The 16,389-nt window shown below is 35.8% G+C and overlaps 2 protein-coding genes across 4 annotated transcripts in view; one reads left to right on the forward strand and one right to left on the reverse strand.

The window, feature by feature from the left end:
* Positions 1 to 16,389, reverse strand: part of LOC117411360 (centrosomal protein of 85 kDa-like) — a 72,144-nt gene that overhangs the window by 26,249 nt on the left and 29,506 nt on the right. The gene's annotated exons all lie outside the window — the stretch shown is intronic.
* Positions 5,693 to 15,786, forward strand: LOC117411361 (cardiac phospholamban-like). 2 transcript variants are annotated; one of them, XM_059025606.1, is made up of 3 exons: positions 5,693 to 5,803; positions 12,083 to 12,191; positions 14,900 to 15,786. In XM_059025606.1, exon 3 carries the CDS (start codon positions 15,023 to 15,025, stop codon positions 15,179 to 15,181), a length of 159 nt encoding a protein of 52 aa, XP_058881589.1. In that variant the 5' UTR covers positions 5,693 to 5,803; positions 12,083 to 12,191; positions 14,900 to 15,022; the 3' UTR covers positions 15,182 to 15,786. The 2 variants fall into 2 exon arrangements, with proteins under 2 accessions (XP_058881589.1, XP_033874634.1); XM_034018743.3 differs by lacking the exon at positions 12,083 to 12,191.

Raw genomic sequence — 16,389 nt, forward strand, 5'->3', positions numbered from 1 at the left:
CTTTCACTAAACTAAGCTATTATAAGTCTATAACATGTGTTAGAAATGTAGAACATGTAGCTATATATAAAATATAATTATACTGTGTTTTGTTGGAAAACATTTTTTTTCAGGTGAAGACAAACAATTTATCAGTGTTGCAATATATTTCTGTTGTTGCTTTTTATGTTTCACCCTTTGTGCTAATTTTATTTTAAAAAGTCTAGTCCAACCACAGTTCAAAACACATAGGTTAGACAATGTAAATGATGTATTTTTTCTGTATGTATTAAAAGTTCCATCTTAAATATACAATGCATTTCCCCCCCCCTATGCAATTTATGTTTCTGTATGATTTAGCTTGTGTATACATAATGTATGTGATACATACTGAATAATTCTTACGTTTCCTACTACAGTATGTTTATTCTACTGGTAACTCTTTAATGTACAGTCTAGAAGACACTGAGTTTTGCATAAGCCTGTCACTTTCAATAACGTATTACAGTTCCTGCTTCAGCGGATTCCCATAGTGGTTTCAGAGTTTAACTAATAGCATCAAGTGTAAACTAAAGGGGTAGCATATGAATAAACACTGAAAGGTGAAACTGTAATAAACCAATTAATAAAGGTGCTTCGGGGGGGGGGGGGGTTAAGAGGGTATCAAAAAGTCAAATTTTCACCAGTGAGTTTAAGTCATATTTTTCAAACTAGTTGAATAAGTCAGTTGTATTTGACTTGGGGGTCTAGGTTATAATATTAAGTGAAGAAATCCTTCTCAAACAATATTAAGCCAATGAAAACAGAAGACAATGTTTTGACAACCTTTCAAGCAATAAATCGTTTGGGACATTTACCTGCAATTTGGCTAGGGTGAACAATTTTACATAAATCATCTTAGTGAACATTTTTGTATGTAGTTGCTTTAACAGTTATTTGAAGTTTGCCTGAAAATTGCCTTGTGTTTCGTGGGCTTTAGAGGTTCATTTTTGTAGGTTTATAAAACAATATAGAGAGACAGGGAACATGGGCCAGTGACAGCCCCAGAGTTTCATAACACAGAAACTGTAGTACAGGACTGCTCCCTTGTTTTTTCACACTGCTGGCCCTTCACTAATTCACTGTCCTTGATATTTCAGATAGCGAATTAACAACCAGCGCTCCAGATAAATCTTCCTTTTTCACTCTCTCCAATCACAGAGTATTGTATTTATTATACAGATTTACATTCCAAATATGCCGCTGACAGATAGGTAAATTGGTAGGTTAGATTGAGGGGACCAGCCGTTTATTCACCAGTCACAATCACACGTTGTGCTTTAGAATTAAAGCTTTAGAATCTGAAGCTGAATGTTCCTCCTGTGTAAAAGTGTGTTATCTCTCCTTCATGTGCCTTTGACGCTGGAAACAGACATGGCTCTTAACATGTCTCATGACACAACTAATCCCTCTGCGTTTCCAGGAATGTTATCTGTCAGCCTCTTCCACCACAGCTTCTGGCACATTGTTTCAGGCAGACAATGTGCCATTAGCTACATTTATGTGTGCACCTCACTTTTTAGCACAGTTTGTCAAAAGCTGTCATTAAGATTTCACCCCAAAACTGTTAAGGGAGTTAGCGTTATGGAGCATGCCTTTTATTTTCTTAGAATCGACTTTTCACTTACTGTATTAAAGTTTGTAAACTTAGTCATTAAAAAAAAGGAAAATAAATGAGTTTTACATGACACAGTCAGTGAAGAAGTGTTTCAGTAACTGCAAACTACTGTACTGGTGCTTTGACATGTTGCATAATACAATTGTATATCTGATTTGAACTCAATTTAAAATCTAAAGATGTACAGGCTAATATCTAATGAGAATATAACATATAATTTGTATTACAACCATGAAGTTTCAGATTCCCAGTAAACGCAGAACAGAAAATATAAAGCGTTCATAGAAAGAATGAGATAAAAATATCAAAAGGATAATTTATTTATTTAGAAAAAATAATCTACAGTAAAATAGGTTTTCCCTATTTTTGGTTAAGATCTGTTGATTAAAAATTATGATTTGTCCTACTCAATTCAGTTGGTTTTCAATTGTGTTTGTAACATGTGTTGCACTGTTTGTTTTTCTTAGGGGGGGGGGGTTACACCAAAACAGGGGATGTGAAAGTGTGTGGCTTAAACTGAACCCCGAGGTGACTGTTTAACCATTCTGACTCGCATCTTTCCACAGCAGTCCTGTGAGGACAGGCCGCACTGCTGTCAGTGCGATAATAGAGTTGCTCGGAATGCTGTGCTGCAAAGAGTCTCGAAACCTCTGAAGAGATACATGAATACCAGGGCTACCTTTCCTGACTCTACACATGTAGTGTATCGATGCACATGGAACAAGACATCCATGGTGTCTTATGTTGAATTGCAATTTTATTTCCTTAAACTAAAATGATGAAAGCAATTTCCTCAATACCCCTGATCTTATAACCACACACCAGACAGAATAAAGAACAAAGGGAGATTTGCACACAGCTGGCGCGCTGCTCTTAATAATAATAATAATAATAATAATAATAATAATAATAAGAAGAATAAGAATAATAAGAATAATAATAATCTTTATTTTATATAGCGCAATTCATGCAGCACATCTCAAAGCACTTTACAATCTAAAAACACACTAACACAATCATAAATAACCACACAAACTATACATATTAACACAAAACACACATACTATACAAATTCATAAAAGCAGATCTCCTAAATAGGCTGATATGCCAATTTAAAAAGATGTGTTTTTAAGTGACTTAAAAATAGGAACATTTTATTAAGTCTGTGGAAGGGCATTCCATAACTTGGGTGTATAACAGCAAAATGCCCCATCTCCCATAGACCGGAGCCTAGTATTCAAGACTCACTGTATTAGATGTATTAGACTGAAACATGAAACAATCTGCGTGCGTGGACTTCTCTTGTCCCTGAAAACAGCAGGCGCAGCAAAGCCATTCATAAGCAGTGGCAACCTGTGCAGTGGATGACAGGTGTAGTTTTCAAAGGATAGCTCGTCCGTCAGCAAAACAACCCTGAATCATTCCCAAGGGGTTTGAGAATATGCTGTCTGACAATGTGCATAAACTTCCAGCAATAACAGACCACTCGATAGGGTGCTGGCAGGTAAACCAGCACTAAATACCACCAATGTTTTTTATCATTTTTCTGTACCAAGGACATAGAAATGAAATATCTATGCAAGTCTCTCAAGTGCATTACTGTCTTAACAGTAAGAGTTTATTTTCAAGCCCCACGTTTTGGGCTCTAACTTTTGGAATATAAAACGCACACACTGGCTATTTTTCAGGACTAAGCAGTCTTCGATTACAATGCATACCTCTTATACACCTTACCGTGGAGTAGTGGTTAGGGCTCTGGACTCTTGACTGGAGGGTTGTGGGTTCAACCCTAGGTGGGGGTCACTGCTGCTGTACCCTTGAGCAAGGTACTTTATCTAGATTGCTCCAGTAAAAACCCAACTGTATAAATGGGTAATTGTATATAAAAATAATGTGATATCTTGTAACAATTGTAAGTCGCCCTGGATAAGGTTACTGCTAAGAAATAAATAATAATAATAATAATAATAATAATTATAATTATTATTATTATTATTATTTTTATTATTATTATTATTATTATTATTATTATTATTATTATTATTATTATAAAGTAAAGGACATTGCTCGCCTTGTATATGCAACACATATAAAATCCCCTAGCATGTGTATAAATGTGTGCAAGCTATAATCAGGATATTATGGTAAATTGTGAACTTAAACACACATCCCAGCTTTGTTACTTAAACACTGTTTTTTTTTTTGTTGTTTTTTTTTGTTTCAAGCAGCAAACACTCTAGTTATATCACTCTAATTATAGCACTAATTTTGTCTAACATCCATTTGCATAGGTAACAAACACCAAAACTAGGGGAAACTATTATTAGTAGTGTTAATTATTTATCTGTGGTGGCAAAGTCTCAAAAAAGTAGGCCGCCATTCCACACAGGGATAATAGGGTTGTGAGGCCTTTGTTTAATGCACAGTTGTTGTGCAGTTTCTTCTGGGGGGTCAGGGGGACAATGAGGATTAAGTAGCTTTGAAATTTGGTAATCTTTGTGTAGTTTTATAAATAAGAAATGTCATCGCAAGCAGTTTGCTTAAGAGAATAGCAAAGCTGAAGATTTTGGTGTTTCTGATAACACTGAACACAGAACATATTTAGGTATTACATAACACAAAAACAAAGACAGAATTCAGTAAAAGTTTTTAATTTAGATCTATGGCATATGTTCTATTTCCAGGATGACATTTTACATACACAATTCTGTATATTTTGACAAATGCTTTATGGCAATTAGTAGATTTATAGAATCATTTATAATAATTGTAGAAAGTCAAAGTTTATGAACTGAAAATACTTTGCAAAGATACAACAATTGCTTAACAGCTGGAACAGAAGGATCCGACCCTGCTCATCTCACCTTTCTACTTTATTGTACAAACATTTCTTTAGCATTGGGGGCATTACGTCATTAGCTACTTTAGTCTAAAAACCATACACCTCGCTTAACATCCCTCAATGAAAAACAGATGAGGACCCTGTAAGCCTATCCTTAAACGTAAAAAGACGCATTGCAATAAATTGCCACCTTCTCATTCATTAGATTGATTATTATGCAACAACAGTTCCTCTGTTAAAATGACAGGAGCAATAATCCTGCGTGTAGGGCCTACATGTCAGCAGAGCTGGCACAATGCAAAACGGCTTAGTCTGCCAACAGCAGCAAGGCCCATGCCAGAGAAAACAGAGTATGTTAGCCCTCTGTTATGCACCTAAGTTTTGCTCCTTCCCTTCCACTCCAAATAAGTGGAACTTGTCATTTAAAAAATGTGATTTTGTTTGAGAGAGGCCAAATGATCTCCTTCTAAGGAAGTGCGAGTTGGAGCAGCAAACCTGTTTTATCTGCACTGCAAAGCCCTGCATGTACACTGCCCCAGTGAAAAGCACTAAAGGAAGTCATCAACAGCTTCACTTGTCATTGGGTGTTCTGATGGCTTTCTATGTTTATACCCTTTTTTTTTTTTTCACAGAATGAAAACAAGGTATGCGAGTAGCATGAATATCCTCATGTCACGTCAGTACCTTGGAAAAAGTGGGTTACCATGACTTACGTCGATATATTGTCAAACATCAATTGATTTGAGATTTTATGTTCACTGCTTTTTTCCCCCCTTCAACCAGCATAACAAGTCTGAAGTCTCTTCAACCAGTACGGATAGTTAAAACCAAGCAAACTACCAGCTCTAAACTAGAATGGACCACTGCTGAAACTTTCTTACAAAAAAAAAAAAAAAAAAAAAGTACAACGTAGGTTTTTAAATGAGTTATGGGTGTATATGAAATGTGATGTGATTGGGCACTAAGATATAGTAAGTTGTTTCACTAAAAATACTAAATGAATTCTATAAAGGCCTGAGGGACTGGATGTCAAAAGCAATGTTGATAATATAAATAACTCAATACTTGGAACAAATATTGTGGAACACTGAAAAGCCCTGGCATCTCATTGTGTCCAATCCCAGGTTTCAAAGAGCTGTGTTTCTGCAGACGCTCCTCCCCCAATCGGGGCTTTGTTTTTCCCCGCCCTGTGATTTTGTTCACATAAACTTTGTGACATATTCAGAAAAGTTGCCAGAGAACCTCCAGATCAGTTTGATGAAGACGTTTTTTTCCCCACAGTCCAAGAGAGTCTTTTGTCTGAAACCTGCTGATCACTACAGGAGGTAAGAATGACCTTTTCAGCATCTCTAGATTGCGATCACCTGTGCAGGATATTTACAGGATTATTATTATTTTTTTTTTTAAATTACTTGTTAGAAAAAATAAAAACACATTAAAAGATTGAACAGCAAAGCTTGTTATACAATACAATGCTGCAAACATATCGGCCAATCAGTTTTACATAAAAAGAAGTTGCTGCTCATCCAAGTGTCTATGGTAATTATATATATATATATATATATATATATATATATATATATATATATATATATATATATATATATATATATATAAATCACACAAGTTGCTTTAGATGATTGCGGTTAGCTTTTCGATACTTATTAAGCCTTCTTGGATTTGTGCATCTCACGAGAACTTGCTAAAGCAGTTCATAAACATGACTGTACTGTATAACATTCTGCAAGATATACTGGGTTTGTTAAGTAACTAAGCGACTGAGCGAGATGTTTATTTGTATTACTCTAGTTTTTGACACAATCTTTCCATAACTCAAACTACTACAGTAGATCACTGCACAGTATGTGTATTTAAACAGCAACACTGAACATGGTTTTAAAACAGTGTTCCCCAGGGGCCGGTTTTTCAAAACTTTGATCTGGATTATATTGTGCAATTGGGTTTTTCAAAACATCGAAATGCGATCCGGATTTCGTTTTGGTAATCTGATCGCACTTTTAAATCATGATTAAATGTTGCAATTGGGTTATCCAGAATTTAAAGAGGAGAGCAGGATTATTGTGATCCTATTTGCAGAGGTGGATTTAGCTTTTAAATGATCATAGGACATTGATATATATTTTTTTAATTGTCACGGCAAACACACACTATATCTCCAAATAGAGTGTTAGAATATAATATATGCAAGCAACAAGGAAAACACATACTTAGTGGTATAACTTTAATAAAAAAAAAACATATGCATACGCATACGCATATACCTTCACATACGCCTCCTTAAAGCTCGTCTGAGAGATGCTGTACTCCCGACCAACGAGGAAGACGATGAAGATGTCCAAAAACACATATCCTTTTTTCAAAAATGTTATTTTTATTCAATTTAGATTTAGTTATTTAATTTCTGCTAAGTAGGCATACATAAAATAACCATTATTTGCATGCGTTATATGTGCAGTAACATTAAGTGATTTAGACTTTGTTAAAAAAAAAAAAAAAATGAAACAAAATAAATAAAGTTGTGTATTAATCATTATTACCACAGTCTTATTTATTTTGTTAAATTAGGTTATATCATAAATAAGGCCTCAAAAAACAAACATACAAACAAACAAACAAAACTATTAAGAACTAGCCTATTTCATGATCGTGATTATTTGTTATCTGGTTATCCAGATAGTTATTATATTTATATATAATCCAGCAGTGACATTTTCTGAAAAAACAGATCAAAATGATCCACATAAAAGTAATCTCGATCACCAAATATAGGATTACAAAATCTGGATCACTGTTATCCAGATTAAAAGTTTTGAAAAAACCGTCCCCAGGTGTTACTTGGATCAAGCTCAGGTTCAACTGGAAAGCCTGTGAACACATAGCAAATCAAACTTAAAACCAGTGAAAGATTGACCAGCAACTACTGTCCAGAAGACTTGGGACAACTCCAGTTATAAAGGTCTCCAGGAGATTTTTGGCTACTATAAATATAAATACATCACACCCTGTTTAAACAAAGCCTTTCTGTTCTTTGTCTGCTGTGTGATGCTTATAAACAGCCTGCAATTTTTTTCATGCTCATCATCACACAACACTTGGCAATGGGTTACTTAGAAAGAAAAGGGAGATGTATGTGCGTTTATCTACGGTCTGAACAGACGGCAGCCCATTATGTAATAATATAATGTAATGCAGCAAAAAGTATGGAATTTAACAGAGAAAGCGACGCCTCACAGGGACTGTCAGTCTTCAGTAGTTTAAAGGAGACAAATGGTTCGGACTGTTGTAAACAGATACTGGGAGGTGCATACTGTGCTTTTAACCTGTATTTTTTAATTACATGAGCAATGATAATCAGGGTCACCTTCACACAAAAATATGTTTTACAGTAAGCTTTCTTGTGTTATGGTATCCACCACATGCATTCCAACAGTACAAAATACACTCAGCCCCATAAACAGACTGCATTTGAAAAACATACTGATGGATTTAATGGCTATGGTTTTAAAAAGAGAAAAACTGCAACAATGTGACTAATGTATGGGGTTCTAATCGATCAAATCACACCTGTGGGCTTTGATAAATTATTATTTATGTATTTATTTTGATCGATTCATTTTTGTCTACCCGAGTAGGTATCCCCAATATCTCAGAATAAAGAAAAAAAGACTGCAACTTGTAAAATTTGCTCATCGGGGCTTTCCTTTCATTTCTTTATTTCAAAATAGTAATCAGAAAATTAACAGCTATATCATACTTTTTCTTCAGCCAACTAAAATAAAATAGCATACACTAAATTATATTTCTCTTCAGCTTACCTAAATAAAAATAACCTTTGTTTGTCTAAAATATGAAAGCTTATGGTATACCAAAAACTGATCTGTTAAAAACAGTATTCTTAGGTGCAGTGCAACTGTTAATGTACAGTAATAGATACGTTATTGATGAATTAATCTTTTTCTTTTAGACATGTACAAATTCTAGCTGTTAATTTGTTATATCCTGAAACAGAAGTCACATTTTAGATTTTATAAAGGCAGAGTGGTAGTGCCCAAACAGTTTGGACTTAACCAAATTAAAGCACTTCAAAACAAAGGCGCCCACATGCACATGTTTATACAAACTAGCTTCCACAGGTGAGGTTCGGGGTGGAAACACAAAAAATGTAAAAAAAAAAAAAAAAAAGTATTTATGCAACATCTTAAAATAAATCGCAGCAAGTGTTTGAAGTGGAATTTCTGAAACCATGCGTTTGACGGTCTCACATTAATATCACTGCAGTGAATACTTCCAGCTATTGTTGTCCTCTGCACTCGTCCCCCACCCACCTCCACAGCAGCTTCTTTTCCACTCACTCAGAGATCCCTCTAGAGCGGTGAGATAATTCACATGCAGGTCACACACTAAAGATAAACACTTCAGAAGATAAACACTTCAGAAGATAAACACTTCAGAAGAGCCCATCGGCTCTGAAAGTGTGGCCGAGTGATCGGGAGATTAGCGATGCAGTCATTGAAACAGCAGCTCATAAATTACAGCCCGTTGTACACTAGGTCGTTCCCTGCCATGGTATGACATATTTTCACAAAAAGGACTCTCAATTTTGTTTTCCTAGGCTTGGAATAAAAATATTTCCTTGTTAGGTTAGGCTTTTTTCCTTTCTTAATTTGGGTTTTTTTTACCTTTCTCAATTCTTTTCTTTTTTTTTTTTTAGGAGGATGATAAATCAGGATAGAACATTAAATCACAATGTGCCTATCAGATAGATTAACTCCTATAGCATTTTATAATGACCACTTTGTAGGTTTACAAAGGCAAGTTTGCCCTTTCTAAACTGAAAGACCCAGTCCTTAAGCACTTATCTGTGCTACAATCTTCAACACTAATCTTGAGTCTCAGCCTAATCCCAAATGCTAAAAGAAACATGCGTGTGTGGCAATGGATCTGCTTAAATGGGTCAAACAATATTTCCAGTTGGTTACTGAGCTTTATACTATGGTCTGACTTGGACACAAGGATGCACAATGTCACATACTGTAGATCTCCTGGCTTGTAATATCATCCCTATAGCCTTCTAAAACCCTATCCACTGTCCAACTGATTTCTCAACTCAAACAAAAAAAACAGCTCAGCCCTAGCCAAATAAACCAGCACACGCCTCTAGTCTTAGACAAAAGAAAACAGCACTCTCTAATTATGCTCAATTTAAAGTCTTGGCATCACTAGCTCCAATACTACCTTTATATTCCATATTAAAATGCAGCAGTTTCTGCCAATAGAGAAAACCCCAAATTCATATTTTATAAAATTAAATGTTACAAAACACCCTGCAGTTTATAAGAAACGCATTACATTACATTTGCTGTGTCTTGTGTTGTCCATATCGCAGAGTTATATTTTTAAACATATTGCCTACTCTTTTTACATTTTTAATCACATGTCATGGATCATAAATCAACGAGTCAATACATTTCTCAGCACATTTTGTTTTTCTAAGGATCACAGTGTACCCAGATCACATTCCCCTGCAACAATGCTGGTTTTCTGTTTCCACAACAGGCCACTCAGTTCAATCTGAGCCGCAGCATTGTTGCAGGAGGGAGCATGTAGTGGATACACTGTGAAGTTGATAGGAGAAAAAAAAACTCTCTCCTGCAAGTTCTGGCAAATCTTCTAGAGGACAAGTTGATTTACCTACGATGAGTGGAAAAAAGCGATATATAGCAAAGGTCAAGTAACATGTTTCTTGTTAACACAGCAGGGGGTTCTGTAACACTAGCTTGCAAAAGAAATGGGTGCACTGGACATCTGTCCAATTCAGTGACACTTAACAGGATGACAACTATTACTTCGATTTAGTTGATTAAAAGAAAACAAATGTAATTTGACACTTCAACACTTGCAGTACAAATAGTTTGCAGAGAGAGGGGAAAAAAAACAAACACTCTTCTGACTACAGACTGGAGCTATGGTTAACATAACTATCCCAAAAAGAGTAGAATTCTCATTTCAGTTTTCTGCAAATTCTAAAATAGACATGCTGAAGGTAAGTTTTTTTTTTTTTGGGGGGGGGGGGGGAATACGTTTAGTTATTTTAGATTCATTAAAACTTGCAAATTAATCAGGTTTTAAGAGTTTTATTTTTCCTGCAAAATCGAGCCGGGTCTGTTTAATTTTGGCGGGAACAAATAAATTTGGATCTGTTTCGACAAAACTGCAAATATTACAAGAAACATTATCTTCCATTTATGCGTTATAATAAACATTAATCATTATTGAACAATCCGTTCTGGTTGCTATCTGTCATTTATTTCATGCATCCACAATGTTTAGAACTCACATCTTAGCCTTGTATTTAATGTATAGCATTGTTTTCACTGTTTAATGTATTATGTATTGTTTCTCACTATTTTGTAAAGCATTTTGTGATGATGGTCCACTATGAAAGGTGCTATATAAAATAAATATTGATTGCTTGACAGATAACTGATCAGTTATCGCTTCCTGAGGTGTCAGGCCTGCTTGAGGGGAAAAAGGAATGTGGCCTCATGCAACAGAATACAGTACCAAGAGTAGCGATACATCAATAAACCTGGCATCATAGGGATCAATATCAGAGCATGAGAATGAACGATTCAATCACTTTTTTTTTTTTTTTATTAATACCCATATGACATGGAATTCAGTAATATTAATTAAAATGTATTTATTAGGTGTGTAATGATACACTAAGAACACGATTCGATATGGTCACGATACGCAGGTTATGACATGCAGGTAACGATACATATTCTGGCCCTGATGGGCTGCTTTGTACTGTATGATGTGTCACAGCAAGTGATAAAAATGGTGGACTAGGTTAAGTCAAAGCAAATGACTTGTATTTATATAAATTATAAATCATTTATTTATCATTTAAGAACCGTTTGTAAGACTACTAGTAGCTATGTAGAGCTCTGGGTCATGTACCAGGGTACACCTCTCTATTACGATACAATGCAGCATGTAATGAAAGAACACAATAGTTGTACCTCTACTAAATAGGGCCCAAAATGTTGAAACCTAATTTCAATTGAAGTGCAGACTTTTTCATATTACAGTTTACACTATATTAAATTCAAGCCAAATCTGATTGATTTATTAACACTAGAACCGCCATGCTGGTCAATTTGACTGTTTTAGGGTTTAAAATTTAAATAACTCTGCGTTTGTGAATCCCATGCGCATGTCCATTCTTGACTTTTCCAGAATATATGAAGTTAATAACCAGACGGTGTTTGAGCAGCAGATTCGCAAAAATGACGAAGTTATAAAAATGCATCCCTTGAACCGCCAGACCGGTCACATTGACTGGGTATTACAATACATGATTTATTTTTAATATACCATACAATATTATTATTTTTTTTTTTTACATACAGTATACAACACACACACCCCTCCCACCTCTAGGCCAGATCACTATGTATTTCATTGTGGAGTGTGGGATGGTGTGGCTGTATGCTAATCCTTTGCAACCCGCGTCTTTTGACCTGCACGGCGTGTGGATGTAAACAACTGCGGATTACAATTTTTTTTTTTTTTAGACTTGCGCCCGGCTTCAGACAGATAGTTGCCCTGACTGGATTTGTACAACAATAGTTCCAATAATTCGATCACAATACTGCAAAGCTGCACTCAGTGTACACAAGCTAGGTAGGTAAACAATAATACAACTTCTGATGTCTGTGCCCAATATGAAAACGGCAGTATGTCTTTATGCAGCGTCAAAAGTACATCTTGTTGGACTGTGTTATTTTGAAAGCGCCATGCATCCTGTACAGAACAGGAACTTAGTTATATTTTCTTTTTTTACGTTCTATCTGTGTGGATTGTTATTCAGTTATTCAGGCTGTTGTTTGTTAAGTACATTTTGCTCAAAGCATTCACGTTACGCGGCATATTATTATTATTATTTTATTTAGCGGACGTCTTTATCCAAAGCGACTTACAAGTGTATGAGACGTGCAAGTTATAAATAAATACAACAAACAAACAGAGCAATACATTACATACAGTACGACATACTGGAAGTAGTGTTATATTTTCTTTATATTAGCATTAGAAAAAATGATTTCGGTTTTATAGTTTTGTATGTACATATACCCGTTTACACACTAGTTTATTTTGAAATGTTTATTTTATATTATATATATATATATATATATATATATATATATATATATATATATATATATATATATATATATATATATATATATATATATTATTTTTTGTAGTTGTGCTGTATGCGCTAATTTTGAAAATAAAGCCTTTTACCTTTAATTTTTCCACTTAAATAGTGTTTCTGTTATGCAAATGTTAGATAGTTTGTCTTTAATTTTCATATCGAAGCTGTTTAAAAATGTACTGGTTAAAATGACCAGCGCAGCGGTTCTAGATAGGAAGAAAATCCGGCGGTTCTATTGTTAACCATAATTGTAAGCAATCAAAATTAAATCATTTTAGTTGACATCATGATGGACAAACGGTTTACTGGGGAAAACAAGACAAGTATCCAAAACCAACATTTTATTTAACAAGATGATACAGGGAATTGGAGGTTAAAATAGATATGAAATGTCTATCACGTCCTCTGTCTAGGTTTCTAGGTATTTGACGGATGGATTATTCTTAGCCACATTGTAAAACTGCCCTATTCCACTTTGAGAAGTGATTCATTTTAGCACAAACAGTTCCTCTGTTTTACCTCACTTCTATAAAGAGATGCTTCTGATGCTGCGGCCTGCTAAGCATAATCCTTTCCCTAAATGTCCAGCAACCGTTTGAGTTTGGGTAGCAACCAGACTATCACTTTATGGGACTGTTACATTGTGTGATATGTAAAAGGTCATCACTAAGAATAACTGCGACAACATGACAGAACTATTCAGACAGAGTGCTTCAAAGTCACTCAAAGTCACTGTGCACATGCACAACTTTTATTTAATTTTTTTTTTTACAAGAGCAGATTCTCACGGGACACAACTGAGGCCAGAGTCCAGGTTAGAGATGAAGGATACTGAGGTTGTATGAAGATAACTGCCTCCCAAAAGCAAAGGTTTACTACTACAACATGAGCCAGAAGACCCAGCTCAGCAAGCTTTAATACAACATTATTAGAACAAATAATATACTTGTTTATGATCCTCATTCAACCCAGGCCTTCCTGTAGTGTGTTTTAAATATTTGCATTCTTTTAGCAGCTGCCTTTCATTTTATTTGTGAACAGACATGGGTTTTAAAACCAACACAAGCTGCTGACTATCAGTTTTACTATGGGGTTCATGCTTTAGTTTGATATTTATTTTCGCACCAAGTTATTGCATCGTACGATTAGGTCAGATACACTACTCCAAAGACAGGCTTATTAAAATATTTGTCATTTCAAAACACAGTGGCATACACTGCCAGCACGTTAACGGTTTAGAATTTGATATTAGCAGCCAACTTTCTTCAGAAAGGGGGAAACGATCATCTCAAGTTCAAGGTTTCCAAGCCAAGTTCACCGCGGCCACTGGATCGTTCAGCCACTTACAATACGGGTGTGTAAATCTCTAACCTTCAGACTCTGAACTAGTAAAATGAAACTAAGTATGGAATGCCAGTAGCACAAACACAAGAGGTTAAAAATAGTTTGCAAGTTGACACCAAGTCAAGAAGTACAAACAACATCAGAACAATGTGCTGGTTAGAGAGATCAAGCAGTTATCTGAATGTATGGGATATATGTCTTCAGATTTTTTTTTTTGTTTGTGGGGTAGTGTACAGTATATACTGTGGTAAAATGCTACAAAGTAAATATAACAAGGGCATTATTTCTAGCAATATTGAATTCTAACCAGCAGAGGTCTCTGTTTTTTCATTTTTACTACTGAAAAGAAGATCACCCCTGTGTCAACAAACAAAATACCTGTTGGTTTGAACCACAACTGCTAGACTCCTATCTCAAGTTATTACACCGGGCACTCCACCACAATACCCGCCATATACAACCTATGAATCAAGGCAGTTTTTCTGACGTTCACAGAGCAGCTCATAGAGCTAGCTTCTGAACGCTCAAATGTACAGAACTTCAATAACTAGCACTACCAGCTTTTAATGCAACACGTGTTTGAAACTTGGGATTTACTTAAAGTATGGTTGCAGCATTGAATTTGTAATTTGAACTTTGCTGGTATACGGTGTAAAAGGATTGGAGATCTATCATGGGGTTTCTAGTGAATTGATAGGTTAGGAAGCAACTTTGAATTACAGTATAATTCACTTCTATGATTTTGTAAGGAAGACAAAATGCACCCTCACTTGTCTTATTTCTGTCTGTTCATGTTATCTTCCTTTCTTTCCCTCCTCTGCTCCCTCAGCTCCCTGAAGCTCACCAGAAGACACAGCAAAATAAAAAGCACTGCACACTTTTACTCTTCCACATCACTCTCCACTAACCTCCAAGTTCTCTGTACGCTCACGCTCTAACCCCCACTGCCAGCATGGAGAAGGTTCAGCACATGACTCGCTCTGCTATGAGGAGGGCATCCACCATCGAGGTGAACCCACAGGCCAAACAGAACCTGCAGGAGCTCTTTGTCAATTTCTGCCTCATTCTCATTTGCCTCCTGCTAATGTACATCATTGTGTTGCTACTCTGAGGCCCCAGCCTGGCTCCCTACTTACAGCAGAGACCACCAGCTAGCCAATGGGAAGACGAACTGTGGTGGTGGATGCGGGTGGATGGGTTTTTAGAGAGAACCAAGGAATTTGTTTCCTTCTGGCTTCCTATTTGTTTTCAGTTCCAAAGAAGGCTATATTTTAAAAAAAGAAAGAAATACATATTTTAATGTTGTCTAAAACAAAAGCATTTTTGTGTGTGTGCAAAAAAAACTGTTAGGTCAAAAGCAATGCACCTGCAATGTCTTTTTGGCCATTTTTGTTATGCGATAATGTTACTGCTGAGGGGGCAGGGGTATGTTCCAGATAAAGACAACATTGATTAATGCACAGTTTGGAAAATGTTTCGGCTCACATGTGAAATGAATTTGGTCACCACAGATCCCTTCACTAGTTTGACAGCAATAAAGAGGCCTGGGACTGAAAGAGAAGGCAAACGCTTGGCCTTGTGTCATGCCTGCCTCAGCACTCCTCTGTTGACCGTGTTGCATGCAGCGGTTTTCTTCTTGTTAAATGGACTCTGTATTAAATCACAAGCAGCACTACTTTGTGAGAAAAGCTATGCAATAAAATGTACAAACAGCTAGTATGTTTCTGCTAATGACCTTAATTTGGTTACTGCCACTCGACTCTGGGAGAAGATAATGGTGCCTGCAAGCATACAATTACTTTACAGGTGGTACTCTTGTTCAATCTTTAAATCTAATTACGTATCTAATCTGTATCTATCTTTATAATGTTTAACAATGCGTTTCTCCCATTTATTTTGTACTCCTTTGGAAGATACTCAGCACTCAATATGTGTGTCATAATATCAGGATCTTACTAATATAGTATATTCTATTCCCTTCAGCAAAGTAAAAAGAGGAAGTTATTATTACAGTGTATACATCTGTTTACAGACTGGAAGCTGATACAAGACGATGAAATGTGTGTCTGGATAGCTCTGGCATCGCTTCCCGAGTTGGCAGCAACACAGACCATGCACAGCCAAGAATGAGGAGATGCTTGTGAGCTCCACAGAGAAAAAAATAAATAGAAATAAAAGCTATGTAGCAACTAAAAATACAAATACAAACAGAAAGGCAATGTTCTGACAACTCTTGAAGCACCTAGTTGTTGGTGTCTTTTTCTCCATGAGTTAATTGTCTGAGTTGCCCAGTGTTTCAAGGCTTTTACCTCTACTGCA

Source organism: Acipenser ruthenus, chromosome 6, assembly GCF_902713425.1.
Source record: "Acipenser ruthenus chromosome 6, fAciRut3.2 maternal haplotype, whole genome shotgun sequence".
Taxonomy (NCBI): Eukaryota; Metazoa; Chordata; class Actinopteri; order Acipenseriformes; family Acipenseridae; genus Acipenser; species Acipenser ruthenus.